The 19,211-nt window shown below is 50.4% G+C and overlaps 1 protein-coding gene across 2 annotated transcripts in view; it reads left to right on the top strand.

Annotated features, from left to right (window-relative positions):
* Nucleotides 1-19,211, top strand: part of VPS13D (vacuolar protein sorting 13 homolog D) — a 2,738,381-nt gene that overhangs the window by 189,913 nt on the left and 2,529,257 nt on the right. For both annotated transcript variants that reach the window (XM_085608633.1, XM_085608634.1), the window contains exon 14: nucleotides 14,200-14,330. In XM_085608633.1, the coding sequence (XP_085464759.1) occupies nucleotides 14,200-14,330 (131 nt within the window). The remainder of the gene's footprint in view (nucleotides 1-14,199; nucleotides 14,331-19,211) is intronic.

The raw sequence follows: 19,211 nt of genomic DNA on the forward strand, positions 1-19,211 counted from the left end.
CCAGGACATTCAGGCTATGATACTGATGTTTCTGCCTCTATCCTGGATTTCAGTGAGACTGACTCTGAGACTGATTGGCCTCATGTCCTCCTGCATCCTGCCCGTGAGACATGCCTGCTGGCATATGTTGGCTCTGCAGTGGGACCTGAAGTTTCAACAGGCACAACATCAGGGAAATCTCGCCGACATGGTCCAGATTCAGAGGGAACGGTAAAAGATCTGCAGTGGTAGTTAACGAACTGCGATTGGGTCAGCGGCAGACCCCTCTCCCGTCCCCAACCATACATGACAGTGGTGACAGATGCAGCACTCCTGGGATGGGGCCATCTGGGAGAAGTGACGATCCATCTGGGAGAGGTGACGATCAGAGGCCTCTGGTGAAATCTGGACTCCACATCAACTTTCGGGACCTTCGGGTGATCCAGCTGGGATTAAAAGCATTTCTACCCTCCATCAAGGAAAGGCTAGTGTAGGTGTTAACGAACAGCACTACCGCCATATGGTACTGCAATAAACAGTGCAGGACGGGGTTGTTGACGCTTTGTCAAGAGGCCCTGTGTCTCTGGTCCTGGCTAGAATGTCAGGGCAGCTCCCTTATGATTCAACACCTGGCGGGCTCTCTGAATGCCAGTGCAGGCAAACTCAGCCAAAGATGATAACGGATCACGAGTGGTGTCTCCATTCGGAGGATGTGCAAGTTCTCTTTCAACAGTGGGGTGAGACTTTGTTAGATCTGTTAGCCACCGCTAAGAACATGCAATGTCAGCAGTTCTGCATGCTGGAGTTTTCAAGGCGGCTCTTACTCGGAGACGCTTTTCGTCTCAAGTGGAGCTCAGGCCTCCTGTAAGCCTTTCCACCCGTACCACTCCTGCCTAGAGTTCTCAAGAAGATGAAGAACGACCAGACCCAAGTCATCCTTGTGGCTCCGGACTGGGCTCGGAGAGTTTGGTATCCCGAGCTGTTGAGCTTAGCCATTGGTTCTCCGATCAGACTGCCCCTTCGGGAGGATCGTCTGTCGCATCAAAAGGAGAGGGTTCTCCATTCAAACCTGTTAACCCTTTGCCTGCTTCTGGTGAGATTGAGCAGCGACAGTTGACTGATTACGACATTCTTCCCGAAGTCTGCAATGTTATCTGGGCAGCTGGGCATCCCTCCACCAAACGGTATACACCTGCCATTTGTGGCATGGTGTGCAGAAAACAAGTTGACCCCCTTTCTGCCCCTCTTTCTCATGTTCTTCTATTTATTCTTTCTCTTACCCAGCAGGGCTCTGCTCTGGGCACCTTAAAGGCCTACCTATCTGCTATATCAGTCTTTCTGCGTTTACCTGACCAGCCATCCCTCTTCAAATCCCTATTGTTCATAGGTTCTTGAAAGGTTTTCAACATATGTTTCCTCCTTCACCCTTCATCATGACTCAGTGGGACCTTAATCTAGTCCTAACGTTCCTGATGTGCACTCCCTTTGAGTCCTTGCACAGCTGTCCTCTTAGGCTCCTTACCATCAAGACGGCCTTCCTGGTGGCAGTAACATCTGCCCCGAGGGTCAGTAAGCTTTAGGCTTTGTCATCGAAGCCTCCTTACTGGGACAACTACCCAGACAAGCTGGTTCTACGAACTAGTGCTTCCTTCTGCTGAAGTTGGCACTCCCTTTCATGTAGGACAGTCCATCATCCTGCCTACCGTTTACACTCCGTCAGACCCCTCTAAAGAAGAGGAACGACTTCACTGACTGGATCCAAAGAGAGCATTGTTGTTCTACCTTGACTGCACTAGAGAGTTCCAGGTTGTCGACCTACTCTTCGTGGAGTACATTGGAGAAAAGAAAGGAAAGGCTGTGCTGAAACGGACTATCTCCCGATAGATCGTGTTCTCCAGTAAGATCTGCTACGCATTGGACAAGAAGCAACCCCCTAAGGGCTTGCATGCTCATTCCACCAGAGCCAAGGCTGCGACCACTGCGTTAATACATGGAGTCCCGACCCTGGACACCTGCCAGACAGCAATGTCACGTTCACAAAACACTACAGTCTGGATAGTCATGTCGGTCGGGATGGACACCTTTCGGTCCTGCAGGACTTTTTGGTATGAAATTATTTCGCAGACCCGCTTTCGGGGAGGTATTGCTTGGGTAGCTATTCTAATGTATGAAACTACGGCTAGAAGTCTCTATCAGATGAACAAGTTACTTACTTTTGGTAACGCCATATCTGGCAGAGAATCTATCTAGCCGCAGATTCTTTGCCGGCCCACCCATCCTCCCTGCTCTGCAGATGGATTTCTAGGGACAGGGTCTGTTTCCCCCTCTCAAGACCCAAGTTTTCAACACCTTTGGTCAGTGTTCTTCATGGCTCTGGGCTTCTGGCGTGGAAAGCTGCAAAAAGAAACCGACGTCAGTGCTCTAGGGTGGTGCCTATATAGGCACAATGCTCGCCTCTTCCGGTGCAGACAACGCCACATGGAGCCGAACAACACTACCTAGTGGCGCGCTGGGGTACTGCCCACAAAAAAATTCTGGATCCAGTCTGACGTCTGGGGATAATTCTAAGGTAAGGAATCTGCGGTTCGATAGAGTCTCTACCAGATAAGGTGCTACCGAAGGTAAGTAACTTGTTCTTTAGGACTTCTGTGTGCGTCCCTATCTTTCCCTCCCAGAGTGCTGAAAAATATCAGGAAGGGCTGAGCTAAAGTCATTGTAATGTCTCTACATTGAGCGAGGAGAGTGTGGTATCCAGAACTTCTGGCCATGAGTACATGTCATCTGATTCGGCTGCTCTTCTGGAGACCATCTGTTGAAGTAGCACGGTCGGGTCCTGCATCTGACTTTGCACAACCTACAACTCCATGCGTGGAGATTGAGTGGCAACAGTTGATGGCCTTCGATCTTTCTCCTGAAGTTGTTGGTGTCAACTTGGCAGCCGGGCGTCCATCAATGCCTTTATGGAGGATTTTGCTGGAAGAAGTTTGTTATCTGGTGTTCCTCACATAACATCCAATACTTGAATACACTTATCTAACATTCTTTTGTTTGGCAAGGAAGGCTTTGCCATGGCTACAGTTAAAGGTAATCTTTAAGCCAAATCAGCTTTTTTACGATTACCAGCATATGAATCAGTCCTCAAATCACTGTTTGTGAGATATTTTCTGAAGGGGCTGATACACATATTCCCATCAATGCCTTTTGTGGAATGTGTAGAGATTGAGGAGGAAACAAAGTGGGTCCAAGATGGCAGTTTTTTGTTTTTATAGGTTTTTAGGCTGACTCTGCTTTGGGCACCCACCTAAGTGAGCTATCCGTTTTTTTTCGGGAGACCGAGGGAAACGCTGGGTGGTAGGAAATTTGTGCCGGCGCAGTGATCCCACACAGCAATGTGAAGAAAATGTGATTTTTTTTTTAAAGCTTAATTTGAGGTTTGCAGGAGATTCTGGGTAAGAAAACGTTGTGGGATCTGCGCAAGCCACATCTCCCTGGACTCTCCCAGGTGTCTAGTTTTCAGAAATGTCTGGGTTTGGTAGGTTTCCTGTTAGACCTGTCAGCCCTTTGGGTGGTCCCTCCTCATCATTATTTATTTTATCCCACTTTTGCCTCAAACCCTGTTATAATTTTTCCTTTTTGGGAACCACCAGACTTTTTAGTGTTGATGCAGGGTCAGGGAGCCATTTTCCCTACCCCTGGAACTTCTGTCTGAGGGCCTGTGACACAAAATGGTGGCCATCCATTGTCACCTGTGACATCACCAGAACTCACTGGAGGTTTCCAGAACCTCCTGGAACATTCTAGAACCCTGTGACAGTGGGAGGCAGTTTAGAATGTTGGGAGGCCATCTCAGAGTGGCAGTTGGCAACTGACTGGAGAAGAGAGAGGACAGAGATAGAAGGAGGTCGGAGTAAGGCAGCAGAGGTGGAAACCAGTGCTTGGAGTGGGGTCCAGAAACCCACCCTTGATGCTAGTCTCTACTGACCAAGCACAACCTAAAGCCCTGTGTGGGACCAAGACCAGAAGAACCATCTTAAGGGACTGAACATTTGGAACAGGCCTTAAAGAGGAAGAACAGCAAGCTCCTGACCTGTTCAGCAGTGTCCTCCTGGAGTCCTGACGTCGAGAAGCCTGGAGACCTGGGGCCTGAGGTAGAGAAGCGGCGCTGACAGAAAGCAGACGTCGTACCCGGAGCCGCCAGAGGTCGAGTGAGGGCGCCGACGGGGGTCGTGGAGAGGCACCGGAGGTCGAGTGGAGAGTCACCGGAGGTCGAGTGGAGAGTCACCGGAGGTCGAGTGAGGGCGCCGACGGAGGTCGTGGAGAGGCACCGGAGGTCGAGTGGAGAGTCACCGGAGGTCGAGTGAGGGCGCCGACGGAGGTCGTGGAGAGGCACCGGAGGTCGAGTGGAGAGTCACCGGAGGTCGAGTGGAGAGTCACCGGAGGTCGAGTGAGGGCGCCGACGGAGGTCGTGGAGAGGCACCGGAGGTCGAGTGGAGAGTCACCGGAGGTCGAGTGAGGGCGCCGACGGAGGTCGTGGAGAGGCGCCGGAGGTCGAGTCGGGAGTCACCCGAGGTCGAGGTGAGGCGTCGACGGGGGAGTGAAGTCCGCCCACCAGAATCGCCAGAAACTGAGGTGAAGCGCGCCGGAGGTCGGGAGTGGAGATCGCACTCCGGAGACACCCGGAAGCGGGGAGACCGTGTACCAGCGACGCCGGAAGGCGACATCGAGTCGAGACCGCCCAGCGACATCGAGTCGAGACCGCCCAGCGACATCGAGTCGAGACCGCCCAGCGACATCGAGTCGAGACCGCCCAGCGACATCGAGTCGAGGCCGCCCAACGACATCGATCCGGAGCCGCCTCACGGCATCGACACGGCGCCGAGCGGAGCCGATCATCGTGAAAAGGACAGTAAGTGGTAGAGGGGGCATCTGAGGCCCCGTGGAGCCCTAAAACACCATCCTAGGGGTTAAAGGGGTGTTAGGACCAGCCTGGGAGTGCCAGGGGTGAACTGAGACTGGTACAGTGACCTCCATAAAAGGGCTGTGCAGTTTGGAGGGCCAGATCTTTAGGTTACCCTTGTTCTGCCTCAGCTTAGGCCCCAGCCTTGACCAATCTAGGTGGGACACCCCCATGCCATCTATATGACCACAATCTGTGTATGGGCAAAGTAAGACCAAGTGACCTCATGAAAATGATCTGATCTGTAATTGTCATTGATTGTTTTACCTTATTTATTGAAGGTGCTTTATTTATTGTCTTCCACTAATTTATTCTTGCACTGTATTTATTGTCTGACTGTATTTATTTGCCGTCTGTTTTTATTGCACATCTATTTATTCTTTGCTTAATGATGCCCTGAACCTATTTATTGAAATTCCAAAGTAGCATTATTTATTTGGCCTGCTCTGTTGTAGAAAAATCCTATTGTATTGTATTTATGTTATGAAATCTGCAACTAAGAGAAAATAAGATAAAGACATATATATTTTCAACTTGTCTCCCATCATTTTTACGGTGTAGTGTCGTTTTTGGAACGGATGAACGCATGGTTATTGTGAGGGTGTGACGTACGCTTAACACGGTGCCTGACCCCCAACCGCTCGAGCCAAGCTACCACTGTGCTGGGAACCTGGTGACTGCTAACCCGGTTGCCCGGTTTCCAACATAAAATTGGTGTTCAGCGGTGGGATAGAGCTGTGCTTGCGTCTACTCGACAATAACTTTGGGTAGTCCATAGGCCTACACCGGGAGTTTTCTCCAAGCGGACTTCCTAATTTTGAGTTTTGTTTTTTCCAAATTTACTTCTGGTGGTGGGAGGAGGTATTACAAAAGGTACCCCCCTGCATAGCTTCTGTAAGCAACTGTCTTCTATCCTGAGTGGGCAAAATGGAGTTTGTGTTGGAGGATGTGGAAACGTACACTGTGACCCAACTCAGAGAGTTTTGTCAGCGAGAGGGGGTGTTTTGTCCCCAAGGTGCAAAGAAGGGTGAGCTCCAGACCAGCTTGAGGGCTTGGGGGGAGGCACGACGAGAAAGTAAGGTTGAGAAGGAGGACAGGGATGGTGAGCCTGACAGCGAGGGGGCTGGTTTGTACCAGCCTGAGGTGGGGAACCTATTAGAGGGGCCCAGAACACTTTCAAGGATAGGCAGCAGTGTCTCTAGTGGCGGCTTATCAGAGGCAGTATTAACTGACCGGAGGGAGAAAAGACAGCTCACATGGGAGTTGGCGAAGCTGGAGAAAGAAAAGGAGGAACGGAGGATGGCTCACGAGTTGAGGTTCAGGGAGATAGATCTCCAGATCCTACGGGTCGGGGCACACACTGTTCCTAATGGTGGCAGCGAAGAGAGAGAAATCACCAGGGAACCCAAACCCTACCTGCCAAAAGACATAGTAGCTAGCTATAGTGCGGGAGATGATATCGCCAAGTGGCTAGCGGCCTATGAGGTCTCTTTAAGAGCCCATGGGGTTCCAGAGAAATATTGGGGAGGGGGATTGTATAAATACATGCCTCCAGCTGGCAGGGATACATTATTGGCCCTAGAGCAGGATGAGCAGACCCACTACCCCACCATGAAAGTGGCGCTCGTGAGGAAGTTTGGACTAACACCCGAGAAGTACAGACAGAAGTTCCGGGGTAGCCACAAACTGGGCACACAGAATTGGGTGGATTTCCTGGACTATGCAAAGAAGGCATTAGAGGGTTGGATACAGGGCAGCGAGGTGAGGGACTACAAGGGGTTGTTTGATTTGATGTTGAAGGAACACCTGCTCGAAAAATGTTTCCCTGACCTGCGTCAACACCTGGGGGATAGCAAGCTGACCAATCCCCGGAAGCTGGCTGAGGAGGCGGACATTTGGGCAAGTACCCGGGTGTCCACAAGGGGGACTGGAGGGGACTCTCAAAAGACCAGACAGGGCGCCCCCCAGAAGAAAGAGGGAGGGGAAAAGAAGACGGAGTTCTCTAAAGGCCCCCAAAATAGTTTCCAAGGGAAGGGAACGGGATTCACCCCTAGGGCTAACCCACCCAGAAACCCTAATCCTGGCCAGAGTCAGCAGCCAAGGGTTGTCCATTGCTTCGAGTGCGGTGGTGTCGGACACTATAAGGGAGATGTGAAGTGCCCGAAAAGACCACCCCTTCCCATCGGAGGAAAGGCCCCCGGAGTAGCTAGTGTAGTGCTCGGGGAGGAGATGCCTTTAGATAAGGGAAGGGAGTGGGCGGGTGTCACTTTAGTGTCCCTGGGAGAACGGGAGATGGTTCCTAAGATCCAGGTGCCCGCAAATACCACAAAGTATGGGCAGTGGGTCACCATCAACGGCCAAAGAGGGGAGGCTCTGAGAGACACAGGAGCCAGTATGACTATGGTACGTAGCCAACTGGTGTCTCCAGAGCAGGTGATTCCCAATGTACTCCACCCTGCCGCGATGGCTGACGGCAGAATGGGCCACTATCCGGTGGCCGAGGTTCCATTTGAATGGGAAGGGGTTGCAGGGTTGCTTCGAGTTGCCGTAAGCCCTGCCGTGCCAGTCGATTGTCTGCTGGGGAATGACATGGAGCATAATGCTTGGAAGGAGGTGGAATACCGGACTCATGCTGAGATGCTGGGTACACCTGACTGGGCCTGTGTCAGCACAGGGTCTGCGACTACCCGGAGGGGGAGTTCGTTTAGGCGGGAGCCTGGAACAAAGGCACCGCCGGCTGCCGACCAAGGGAAGAACCGAGGGCAGGAGGAGCCTGCCTCGGCATCCGCGCCCCGTGTGACGGATAGGCCACCGGAGGTGGTGGACCAGGAGTCCGCGGAGGGGGATGTTACCGAACTGGAGAACCTACCCATCCCAGCCGAGTGGCACGTGGAGGGAGGGCCGACCAGGGAGGAATTCTGCAAGTGCCAGAGGGAGTGTCCTACCCTTGAGGGACTGAGGCGACAGGCCGAAGCCCAGGCAGCAGGGAACGTTGAGGGGAACTACCACATTTACTGGGAGGATGGCCTCCTCTACAGTGAACCCAAGGCACCCATGCACGGATCGTCACGGGCCTTGGTTGTCCCTCAACGTTATCGACCCTTCCTCCTGGAATTGGCTCATGAGATCCCCTTGGCAGGACACCTGGGGCAAGACAAGACCTTTGCCCGGCTTGTCCCACACTTTTATTGTCCTCAAATGAAAGTGTCGTCCGACACCTACTGCCGGACGTGTGTGTCTTGTCAAGCCAGTGGGAAAACAGGGGTGAAGCTAAAAGCTCCCCTGGAACCACTTCCTGTCGTTAGCACCCCCTTTGAAAGGGTGGGCATCGACATTGTGGGTCCGTTAGATCCGCCTACTACAGCTGGTCACAGGTTTATCCTGGTTCTGGTGGATCATGCCACACGGTACCCAGAGGCCATACCTCTGAGGACCATTACTGCACCTGTTGTGGCTAGGGCCCTGATGGGAATCTTTACCCGAGTGGGTTTTCCCAAGGAAGTTGTGTCTGACAGGGGGACCAACTTCATGTCAGCATATATACGGGCCATGTGGAAGGAGTGTGGAGTGACCTACCGGTTCACCACTCCTTACCACCCCCAGACCAATGGTCTGGTGGAGAGGTTCAATAAAACCTTGAAAGGCATGATCAGAAGTCTGCCTGAAAGCCTGCAGAGGAAATGGGACGTCTTCCTACCCTGTCTATTGTTTTCTTACAGGGAAGTGCCACAGAAGGGAGTGGGCTTCAGCCCCTTCGAGCTTTTGTATGGGCACCCTGTACGTGGACCTCTCGGCCTGGTGAGAGACGGATGGGAAAGAACTCCCAGAAAGCTTCCCCAGGACGTGGTGAGCTACATGCTGGCCTTCCGGAGCCAAATGGCTAAGTTGTGGAAGCAAGCTTCTGACAACTTGGAAGCCAGCCAAGCAGTAATGAAGGCGTGGTATGACCACAATGCTCACCCGGTGGAATTGGAACCTGGCCAGAAGGTGTGGGTGATCGAACCAGGAGAGCTTAGCGCCCTCCAGGATCGCTGGTCAGGACCATTTGAGGTGTTGGAGAAGAAGGGTAAGGCTACCTACTTGGTGGATCTGAAGACCCCTCGCCAGCCCCTACGGGTGCTGCATGCCAACCGCCTCAAACCCCACCATGAGAGGCCCGAAGTCATATTGCTGATGGTGACTGACGGAGCAGAGAACGTGGAAAGCGAGCCTCTCCCCGACTTATTTGCGTCTCAAGAGAAGGATGGGTTGGTTGAGGGAGTGATTCTCTCCCCGTCCCTGACTCCTGAACAGCGGGAGGACTGCTGCCAGGTCCTGGGGCAGTACTCTTCGTTGTTCTCCCTTGTTCCGGGTAGGACTCACCTGTGCGTCCATGACGTGGACACAGGAGACAACCCACCTGTGAAGTCAAAGATCTACCGGATGACAGACAAGGTGAAGGCCAGCATTCACAGTGAAGTCACTAAGATGCTGGAGCTAGGAGTGATTGAACCTTCCAGCAGCCCCTGGTCCAGTCCGGTGGTATTAGTACCAAAAGCTGTACCACCGGGTGCCCAACCGGAACTGAGGTTCTGTGTGGACTACCGGGGACTGAACTCAGTAACCAAGACTGATGCTCATCCGATTCCGAGGGCGGATGAACTGATTGACCGGCTGGGAGCTGCCCAATATCTGAGTACCTTTGACCTTACTTCCGGGTACTGGCAGATCTCTCTGACTGATGGAGCTAAGGAAAGGTCAGCCTTCTCCACGCCCAAGGGCCACTACCAGTTCTGCGTGATGCCCTTTGGGCTCAAGAACGCACCTGTCACGTTTCAGCGTCTGGTGAACCAGATCCTCACTGGAATGGAGAGTTTCTCTGCTGCTTATCTGGACGACATTGCCGTCTTCAATAACAGCTGGGAGGATCACTTGCGTCACCTGCAAACTGTTCTCCAGGCCCTGAAGCAAGCTGGGTTAACGATCAAGGCCAGTAAATGCCAGATCGGGCAGGGGTCGGTAGTGTACCTTGGACACTTGGTGGGTAGGGGAGCGGTGCAACCCCTCCAGGCGAAAATCGAGGCTATTATGGCCTGGGAACCCCCCAAGACTCAGACTGAGGTCCGAGCTTTTCTGGGCCTCACCGGATATTACCGTCGCTTCGTGAAGGGGTATGGGACCATTGTGGCCCCCCTCACGGAGCTTACGTCCAAGAAGCAACCTCCACGGGTAGTCTGGACGGAGGCTTGTCAGCAGGCCTTTGTGAAACTGAAGCAAGCCATGTGCGAGGCCCCGGTCTTAAGGGCCCCAGACTTTTCCAAGGAGTTCATTGTCCAGACGGATGCATCGGAACATGGCATTGGGGCAGTGTTATCGCAACTCAATGAAGAGGGTCTGGATCAACCTGTGGTCTTCCTATCCCGGAGACTACTTCCCAGGGAACAGAAGTGGAGTGCAATAGAGCGTGAAGCCTTTGCAGTGGTATGGGCTCTGAAGAAGTTGCGGCCATACCTGTTTGGCTCGCACTTCCTAGTTCAGACCGACCACAGACCCCTTCGGTGGCTGATGCAGATGAAGGGGGAGAATCCCAAGTTGCTAAGGTGGTCTATCTCCCTACAGGGAATGGACTTTCAGGTGGAACATCGGCCTGGAGTGGACCACGCCAATGCAGACGGTCTCTCAAGGTATTTCCGCCTTAGTGATGAGAACTCCCAAGGGGTTGGGTAGCTCTCCCCACTTTCAGGCGGGGGGGTCGCGTGTTAGACCTGTCAGCCCTTTGGGTGGTCCCTCCTCATCATTATTTATTTTATCCCACTTTTGCCTCAAACCCTGTTATAATTTTTCCTTTTTGGGAACCACCAGACTTTTTAGTGTTGATGCAGGGTCAGGGAGCCATTTTCCCTACCCCTGGAACTTCTGTCTGAGGGCCTGTGACACAAAATGGTGGCCATCCATTGTCACCTGTGACATCACCAGAACTCACTGGAGGTTTCCAGAACCTCCTGGAACATTCTAGAACCCTGTGACAGTGGGAGGCAGTTTAGAATGTTGGGAGGCCATCTCAGAGTGGCAGTTGGCAACTGACTGGAGAAGAGAGAGGACAGAGATAGAAGGAGGTCGGAGTAAGGCAGCAGAGGTGGAAACCAGTGCTTGGAGTGGGGTCCAGAAACCCACCCTTGATGCTAGTCTCTACTGACCAAGCACAACCTAAAGCCCTGTGTGGGACCAAGACCAGAAGAACCATCTTAAGGGACTGAACATTTGGAACAGGCCTTAAAGAGGAAGAACAGCAAGCTCCTGACCTGTTCAGCAGTGTCCTCCTGGAGTCCTGACGTCGAGAAGCCTGGAGACCTGGGGCCTGAGGTAGAGAAGCGGCGCTGACAGAAAGCAGACGTCGTACCCGGAGCCGCCAGAGGTCGAGTGAGGGCGCCAACGGGGGTCGTGGAGAGGCACCGGAGGTCGAGTGGAGAGTCACCGGAGGTCGAGTGGAGACTCACCGGAGGTCGAGTGAGGGCGCCGACGGAGGTCGTGGAGAGTCACCGGAGGTCGAGTGGAGAGTCACCGGAGGTCGAGTGAGGGCGCCGACGGAGGTCGTGGAGAGGCGCCGGAGGTCGAGTCGGGAGTCACCCGAGGTCGAGGTGAGGCGTCGACGGGGGAGTGAAGTCCGCCCACCAGAATCGCCAGAAACTGAGGTGAAGCGCGCCGGAGGTCGGGAGTGGAGATCGCACTCCGGAGACACCCGGAAGCGGGGAGACCGTGTACCAGCGACGCCGGAAGGCGACATCGAGTCGAGACCGCCCAGCGACATCGAGTCGAGACCGCCTAGCGACATCGAGTCGAGGCCGCCCAACGACATCGATCCGGAGCCGCCTCACGGCATCGACACGGCGCCGAGCGGAGCCGATCATCGTGAAAAGGACAGTAAGTGGTAGAGGGGGCATCTGAGGCCCCGTGGAGCCCTAAAAGACCATCCTAGGGGTTAAAGGGGTGTTAGGACCAGCCTGGGAGTGCCAGGGGTGAACTGAGACTGGTACAGTGACCTCCATAAAAGGGCTGTGTAGTTTGGAGGGCCAGATCTTTAGGTTACCCTTGTTCTGCCTCAGCTTAGGCCCCAGCCTTGACCAATCTAGGTGGGACACCCCCATGCCATCTAAATGACCACAATCTGTGTATGGGCAAAGTAAGACCAAGTGACCTCATGAAAATGATCTGATCTGTAATTGTCATTGATTGTTTTACCTTATTTATTGAAGGTGCTTTATTTATTGTCTTCCACTAATTTATTCTTGCACTGTATTTATTGTCTGACTGTATTTATTTGCCGTCTGTATTTATTGCACATCTATTTATTCTTTGCTTAATGATGCCCTGAACCTATTTATTGAAATTCCAAAGTAGCATTATTTATTTGGCCTGCTCTGTTGTAGAAAAATCCTATTGTATTGTATTTATGTTATGAAATCTGCAACTAAGAGAAAATAAGATAAAGACATATATATTTTCAACTTGTCTCCCATCATTTTTACGGTGTAGTGTCGTTTTTGGAACGGATGAACGCATGGTTATTGTGAGGGAGTGACGTACGCTTAACACGGTGCCTGACCCCCAACCGCTCGAGCCAAGCTACCACTGTGCTGGGAACCTGGTGACTGCTAACCCGGTTGCCCGGTTTCCAACATTTCCCTAGATGGCCACCGAGCCCGGGACCAAAAACACAGGAGACTCCCTTGCAAAACCAGGTCGTCACAATATGTTTTGGGCCCTTTCCTGTCACGGGCACTTGGCCAGCCCACAAAAGCGAGATAACATTTTTATTAGTAGACCTTGGGGAGTGCTAGGCAGTAGGAAATGTGTGCCGACCTAGGGATTCCACAACTTTCCCACGTAGAAATGTGAGAAAAATGTGATTTTTCTTTTAAGCTAATTTGAGGTTTGGCGAGGATTCTGGGTAAGAAAACTTTAGGGGATCCACACAAGCCCAACCTTCCTGGACACTTCTCTGGGTGTCCAGTTTTCAGAATGGTCTGTCTGTGTTTGGTAGGTTTCCTAGATGGCCGCCGAGCCCGGGACTAAAAACGCAGTGCCCCCTTGCAAAAACAGATAATTATGTGAGATAATTTTGATGTGTCTACAAATCATTTTGGGCCCTTCCCTATCACAGGCAATTGGACCACCCACCCAAGTTAAGTAGCATTTTTATTAAGAGACCTGGAGGAACGCTGGGTGTTAGGAATTTTGTGGTTTTCTCTGATTCTGGAAGAATATGGCACAGAATGCAAGGAAAATGTGTGATTTTAGTCACATTTTGAGGTTTGCAGGGCATAGTGGGTAAGAAATCTTGATGGGATCCACGAGAGGCACACCACCCAGGACATCCCTGGGTGTCTAGTTTACGAAAATATCTAGAGTTGGTTGATGTTCCCTATAGAAAATGTACACCCTCACAGAGAAAGACGTAAAAGACTAATATTACTCCTCAACCATCTATTCCTCAATTACACACACACATACTGGGTGGATTTGGCATGAGGGTGAGTGAAATGTTTAAAATTTTAATTTGATAAACAAAAGATTTCACAAAAATGAAATACACTGTTGATAATTGAAAGGTCAAAAAACTGAGCCCATGACTCATGGGCTGTAAAGCCACGTCAAGGCACAACCCTATTTAAAGGTTATTCACACACCTTTCATGTGTGAAAAACGCACTACCATTCACACCACCATCCGCGGGCCCAGCATATTACAACACTCACGCCAACAGACCGCGCCATTCAAGGGCCCATCACTTGCATAGGCCCCCATGACTGACAAAGCAACCGCACCAGCTGGCGGCTGATGGAGTGTGTGAACTGGTGTTTGGCTAACAGGGTGTGTAGTGACCTGCAGTAAGTCACTACTGCTGCTCCTGCACTTCCGGATTCTGTGATGTCACTTGTGACTCCTGAAGCGAAAGTCGTAATTTTGACTGGACCTGTATCACAATTAGCTTTTCCTTATTCTGCGATTGGGAATCGGAAACAGTCACTAGTTTAGCAAAACACTTTGTGTGTTGAGAAGATTTGCACACTCCAAATCGCTAAATTGTACGTACATATATCAGAGTCCTAGTCCTTCGAATAGAGAAAAGAGGAAAATCAGCTAATTTAAGGGTGAAATAATTAAATCTATTGATTTTAAGAAATGACACATTGTAAATATATATTTGCAAAGTTTCAGGATTCCTCTTGACTCAAATGAAGTCTTCAATAAGGTGCCAATAACCTATTTATTTCTATTTTTAGGAGTAAAAATTGGAGTTGAATCTCTTCCCCGGAGAGAATCTTGTTTGTACATGGTGAAGCTAGGTGGACTGTTTCTTCGAGATCTAGCAACTGAAGGAACAATATTTCCTGTTCTTGTCTTCCCTAATCCTGTAAGTAACAATTACAGTTCTACCACAATTAGTGCAGTAAAAGCAAGGTCTGGCATTAATTGGAAAGGTCTTTCTCGGATGTTGATTGTTTATACTGGATGTTTTTTTGCAACTTTCTCATCTTGTTAAATGTCCCAGATACCAGATTCAGTCGGGAAAAAAGTCATTCTGCGTCATAGGATTGTCACTAATAGTCATAAAGGTTAGAATAATGCCACACTTCATGTGGGGACCTCATAAAACTGATATTCTATATGTATAGATGTGCGAGGGTGAAGAGTTAAACATAAGGAAATACCAATGACCTCCAAAAGGCCAGTTTAGGAATTAACTTTCCAACATTACATTGCAGGACCTACGATGAGAGCCTGCTACCAAACATGTCTAAATAGAGAGAGAACGGCCAGCCTGATAGGCTTGCTTTAGAAGGGTTAACTAAATATGCTGCCTCTTTAAGAATTCCATATCAGAAGATGCCTTTTACTGTTAGTTGCAACACAGCATCTGTTATTTTTTGTTCTAGCTTATGTGAGTGACATTCTTGAACTCTTTGGTTGTTCAGCTCCAGTTTTTGTAAAAACAATCCTATTGGACTTTGCAGTTTATTTTTTACTTTACATATTGTCTTACAGTGTTAGAAAGTATTCAAAGGTGCGTTTTTATTCGCTTTTTTTTTTTACCAAAGTAGAACAGCAATTAAGATATCAGCCATGTATATTACAGGATTACATTGGTCATAACATTGCCATTATGCCAACGATAGTTACCATTCAGCTCTCACAGTCCATGCACAATGTTATCATCATCAGGCTGTACATCAATGACAGATTTGGTAGGTTGCTCGTATTTTTCTTCTCTCGATATTCACTCAGCGAGAACATCACTGGGTATCTGGGCATTATCTGTTACCCACACTCTGAACTAGGACCAGCGCATTGCCCAGCCATCCTCTCCTTGAGTATCAGTCAGCAGAATTGGCAGGTAGGGGCCCAAATACCTTTAGGACGGGATGCTGCAGTCTAAGTGCCATAAATCGCAATTTTAAATACAAAGAGTATGTGCAGGGCAGATATGATGACGGTGATGCCAACTGATAAGAGTTAATGACTGCCCATGCATGCTTGTGTTTGGCAAAAGAGGCTTTGTCGGTGGTGTGGGACAGAATGCGAATACGCTTCTTAATGCTCGTTTTAAAAGCTGTTTGACTGGGGTTTAGGTTCCAGAGATCAACTGCTGAAAGTTGCTGAAGACATTCATTAAAGAATTTACTATAGGACCCACTTGGATTATTAGTGCCAATATCAAACCACAACAAAGACTCAAGAGAACCGGCTTCAGCCCGCCTTAGCTTATGACACAGATTTAAATAGGCACCTGCGCTGGAAATTTCATAATTTTGGAGGCCCAGTTCTAATCTAATCTGTGCAGCGGAGGCAGATTTCGGTATGTGAAAATCACTTTTATAGATCTTAGTCACTTGTTGATTTAATGTTGTACTGATTTTACCCCTTAAAATTTCAAGACCATATGACAACGTGGGGCCGACTTTAGCTTTCATAACTTCCATCATTGGAGCCAAACTCGGACCCATCAGTTTTTATGAAAGTTTTGAAAAATTCAATCGGAGAGCTGTGGCTTTCAATGAAATGTCACTACGATGCTTGGCAAAGGTACCCCTAGAGTCAAAGATAACCCCCAAGTATTTATAGGTTTTTCCTACGACCAGACTGGAGTTGTTGTATGACCAGCCACCACCTCCATAACGTTTTCTACCGAATATAACCACTTGGGTTTTCTTTAAGTTAACCACTAAGTTATTCTTAACGGTATAACTATGTAGTTTGTTTAACAAACGTTGCAGCCCTACTCGGGTAAGGCTGAAGAGGACAAGATATCGGCATACAGAAGGTTACTTAACTGCACCCCGCCGATCTTGGGGGGATGACTATTTGTCTTGTCCAGGTCAGCTGAGAGGTCGGCAATAAACAGTTGGGCTATGTGACTATCCCCTGACCCATCTTGGGGGGGGGGGGGGATAGTGACCCATTCACCCTGTACGAAGTTGAGTCTGCTATAGGCAGGATTGTCCCAGCTACGGCCCCAGGACCAGATGGTCTCCCTGGAGATCTGTTTCTCGCAGATCGCAAAAAATGGGCAGAGGATGTCCTCCTTTTGATTAATTCCATCTCTCGAGGATGTCCTGTCCCAGAATCATGGAAGGGTGCGGAGGTAGTCCCAATTTATAAGAAGGGAGCTAGAGAGGACTGCCAACTATAGGCCAATCAGCCTAATTGATCCTCTCCCAATACCAGGCGGGATTTAGGGCTAATACAGGAAAAGGTTATGGGAAATATTGCGTGATATTCCCTTTTCAAACCATCTGTGGTAATTTGCTTTCTGAAAGGTCTGACTTAATGTGTTTCCCCTGAAGCTTTTCACCATGTCACAGTGGGAACTCAATTTGGTCCTCACATTCTTCATGCTTACACCCTCTTATGCGCCTGTGACTCCTAACAATCCAAATAGTCTTATTACGATCACTTCTGCAAGCTACGTGACTGAACTAGAGACGCTGTTGGTGCAGCCTCCCCACTCCACATTATTTCCAACCAAATTGGTGCAAAGGACTCAAGCTGCCTTCCTGCCGAAAGTGGTGTCACGTTAAACAGACGATTAGCCTACTGGCCTTCTTTGCTCTACCACACCCCCTAAGAGAAGAGCTTTATCGGCTCGAATGTGCATAGCAGACCTTCAGGATCCATATTTCCATATTTCAATAATGAAGAAATATTCAAAACTCCTGAGTGCATGGCGGTAGCAGCTGCTTACCTGAGAATAAAAAGTATATTTGTGTACCCATATCCAGATGAGTGCTATAAAGATATGAACGCCCCAGAGATCACTTGACAATATCGGTCCACTTCCAAACCGGTTCACTCCACTCCAATCTGATGGAGACTTCTAGCCGCATATTCCTTACTTTAGAATAGAATTATTCCCAGGTGTCAGAATGGGTCCTGAAATATTTTGTGAGAAGTACCCCTGCTTGCCAGTAGGTGGTGTTCAGCTCCGCGTGGCGTTGCAAGTGTTGGAAGTTACGTGCGTGGTGTCTATATAGGTGACACCCCAGCCGACTGATGTCACTTCTTTTCTTTCTGCACCAGTCAGCGCAAATCCGGAGAAGAGCTACCTTCAGTCACTTTTTGAATGACCTTTATTTAACCTATTTGTCAAACAATATTGAGATTTTGTCTCCTGCTGTGACAGGGATGTCCACAAGGAAGGCTGCTTTCAAGTCCTGTGGTACCTGTCATGAGCAGATGCTGGTGAGGGACTCATACCTCGTGTATCTCTGATGCATCGAGTGCGATCACAACGCCAAGACCTGTGCGGATTTTTGAGCCATGTAACCCATGGCCGTGAGGGAGCAGCTCCTTGCTGCTCAGCATGCGGAGCCTCGACGGACGCTATCCCGTTAGAGAGGAAGGTCCTGTGGTCGGTCACAGAGCCACTCGTCGCAGTTGAAGCAGTCTGGGTAAATCTCACAAATGTAAGAAGAAGTAGGCAAAGATGTTTTTGACTTCACCCCATCCGTTGAAGTCATCCGACGAGATGAAGAAAGATCGGCATTCGAGACCTGGCTCCGCGGTTGAGCCTGCACCAGTGCCATTTCCGCGCCTCCATGAGTTTCCTGGACTCAGAGCAAACCCTGCCAAACTTAGTGAGATTTATGAGGCTATATACCTAATATTTGAATTGGCCATCCCCGCTGGCGTGTCCTTGGGCCCCGCAGATTTGATAGGGGGCCCCTGCTGGTCTACCGCCGGCGGGCTCTCCCCCGGCGTCAGTCGGGCCCCTTGGATGGCTTTCGAGTGGAGCTGGTCGAGACACCTCAACCTTCTCCTGCGCCGGCTCCATTGCCGACGTCCCCACCGCCCAAGAGCGGCACAGTACCCATACTCTTCTCGACTGACGCGAAGCCGAATGGGCGTAATCCGACACCAACTCCAGCGCAGATTGGAGGCATTCCACCCAGACCAGAGTCTGAGCTCTATTTCTATGGGCTAGGACTTGGGTATGATAGGGAGGGCCCACTGGGCCCTGATGAATCCCAGCCCCTAAATGTCACCGAGGACACCTGGTGTGAGGATCTGTTGGATGCCAGTGGTCTGGAAACCTACCCAGGTACTGGCTTGGTCTCTCCTCCTACAGTGACTACATAGAAGGGAGCCTCATTTGCTATGCAGGTGAGGAGGGCTGCTGAGGGCCTGGACCTTCAGCTGCCCTCCATGGCTCTCAAGACGAACATCTTGATAGAGATGCTTCAGCAGGCAGTCACCCCATCTGACAGCTTCTCTCGATTAACGAAGCCCTCACGGACATCCTACTCTGGTCCCAGTCGCTCTGGGTTTTGGTTGTGCAGGTAGTGCCTATGGCCTTGGAGGATGCCGAGCCATAATCTCCCAAGCTATTGCTGATGGGAGAGATGCAAATAAGTTTGCCATTTGCTATGGGCTGGATTCGACTGACTAACTAGGCAGAGCGGTTTCATCATAGGTGGTCCTAAGGCGCCACGCCTGGTTAGGAACCACTGGCTTTTCAGGGAATGTCCAAGCCTCACTAATAGAAGTGCCCTCTGATGGCTTTCGTCTCTCTGGAGGCAAGGCGGACTCAGCGCTGGAGTGCTTCATGTACATCAGGGCTGCGGCCAGGTCCATGGGCCTTTCTAAGGCCCCTCACCAACCCCAGTCCACCTTTCACTCCTTTTATGGCCATGGAAGGGAATTCAGCCGCATTTCTACTCGCCCAGCCACCACAGCCCGCAGGCTTCCGGTACCCAGAGACCTTTTGAGTCAGGTAGCGAGAGGTTGGGCCATTTCT

Source organism: Triturus cristatus, chromosome 1_2 (genome assembly GCF_964204655.1).
Source record: "Triturus cristatus chromosome 1_2, aTriCri1.1, whole genome shotgun sequence".
NCBI lineage: Eukaryota > Metazoa > Chordata > Amphibia > Caudata > Salamandridae > Triturus > Triturus cristatus.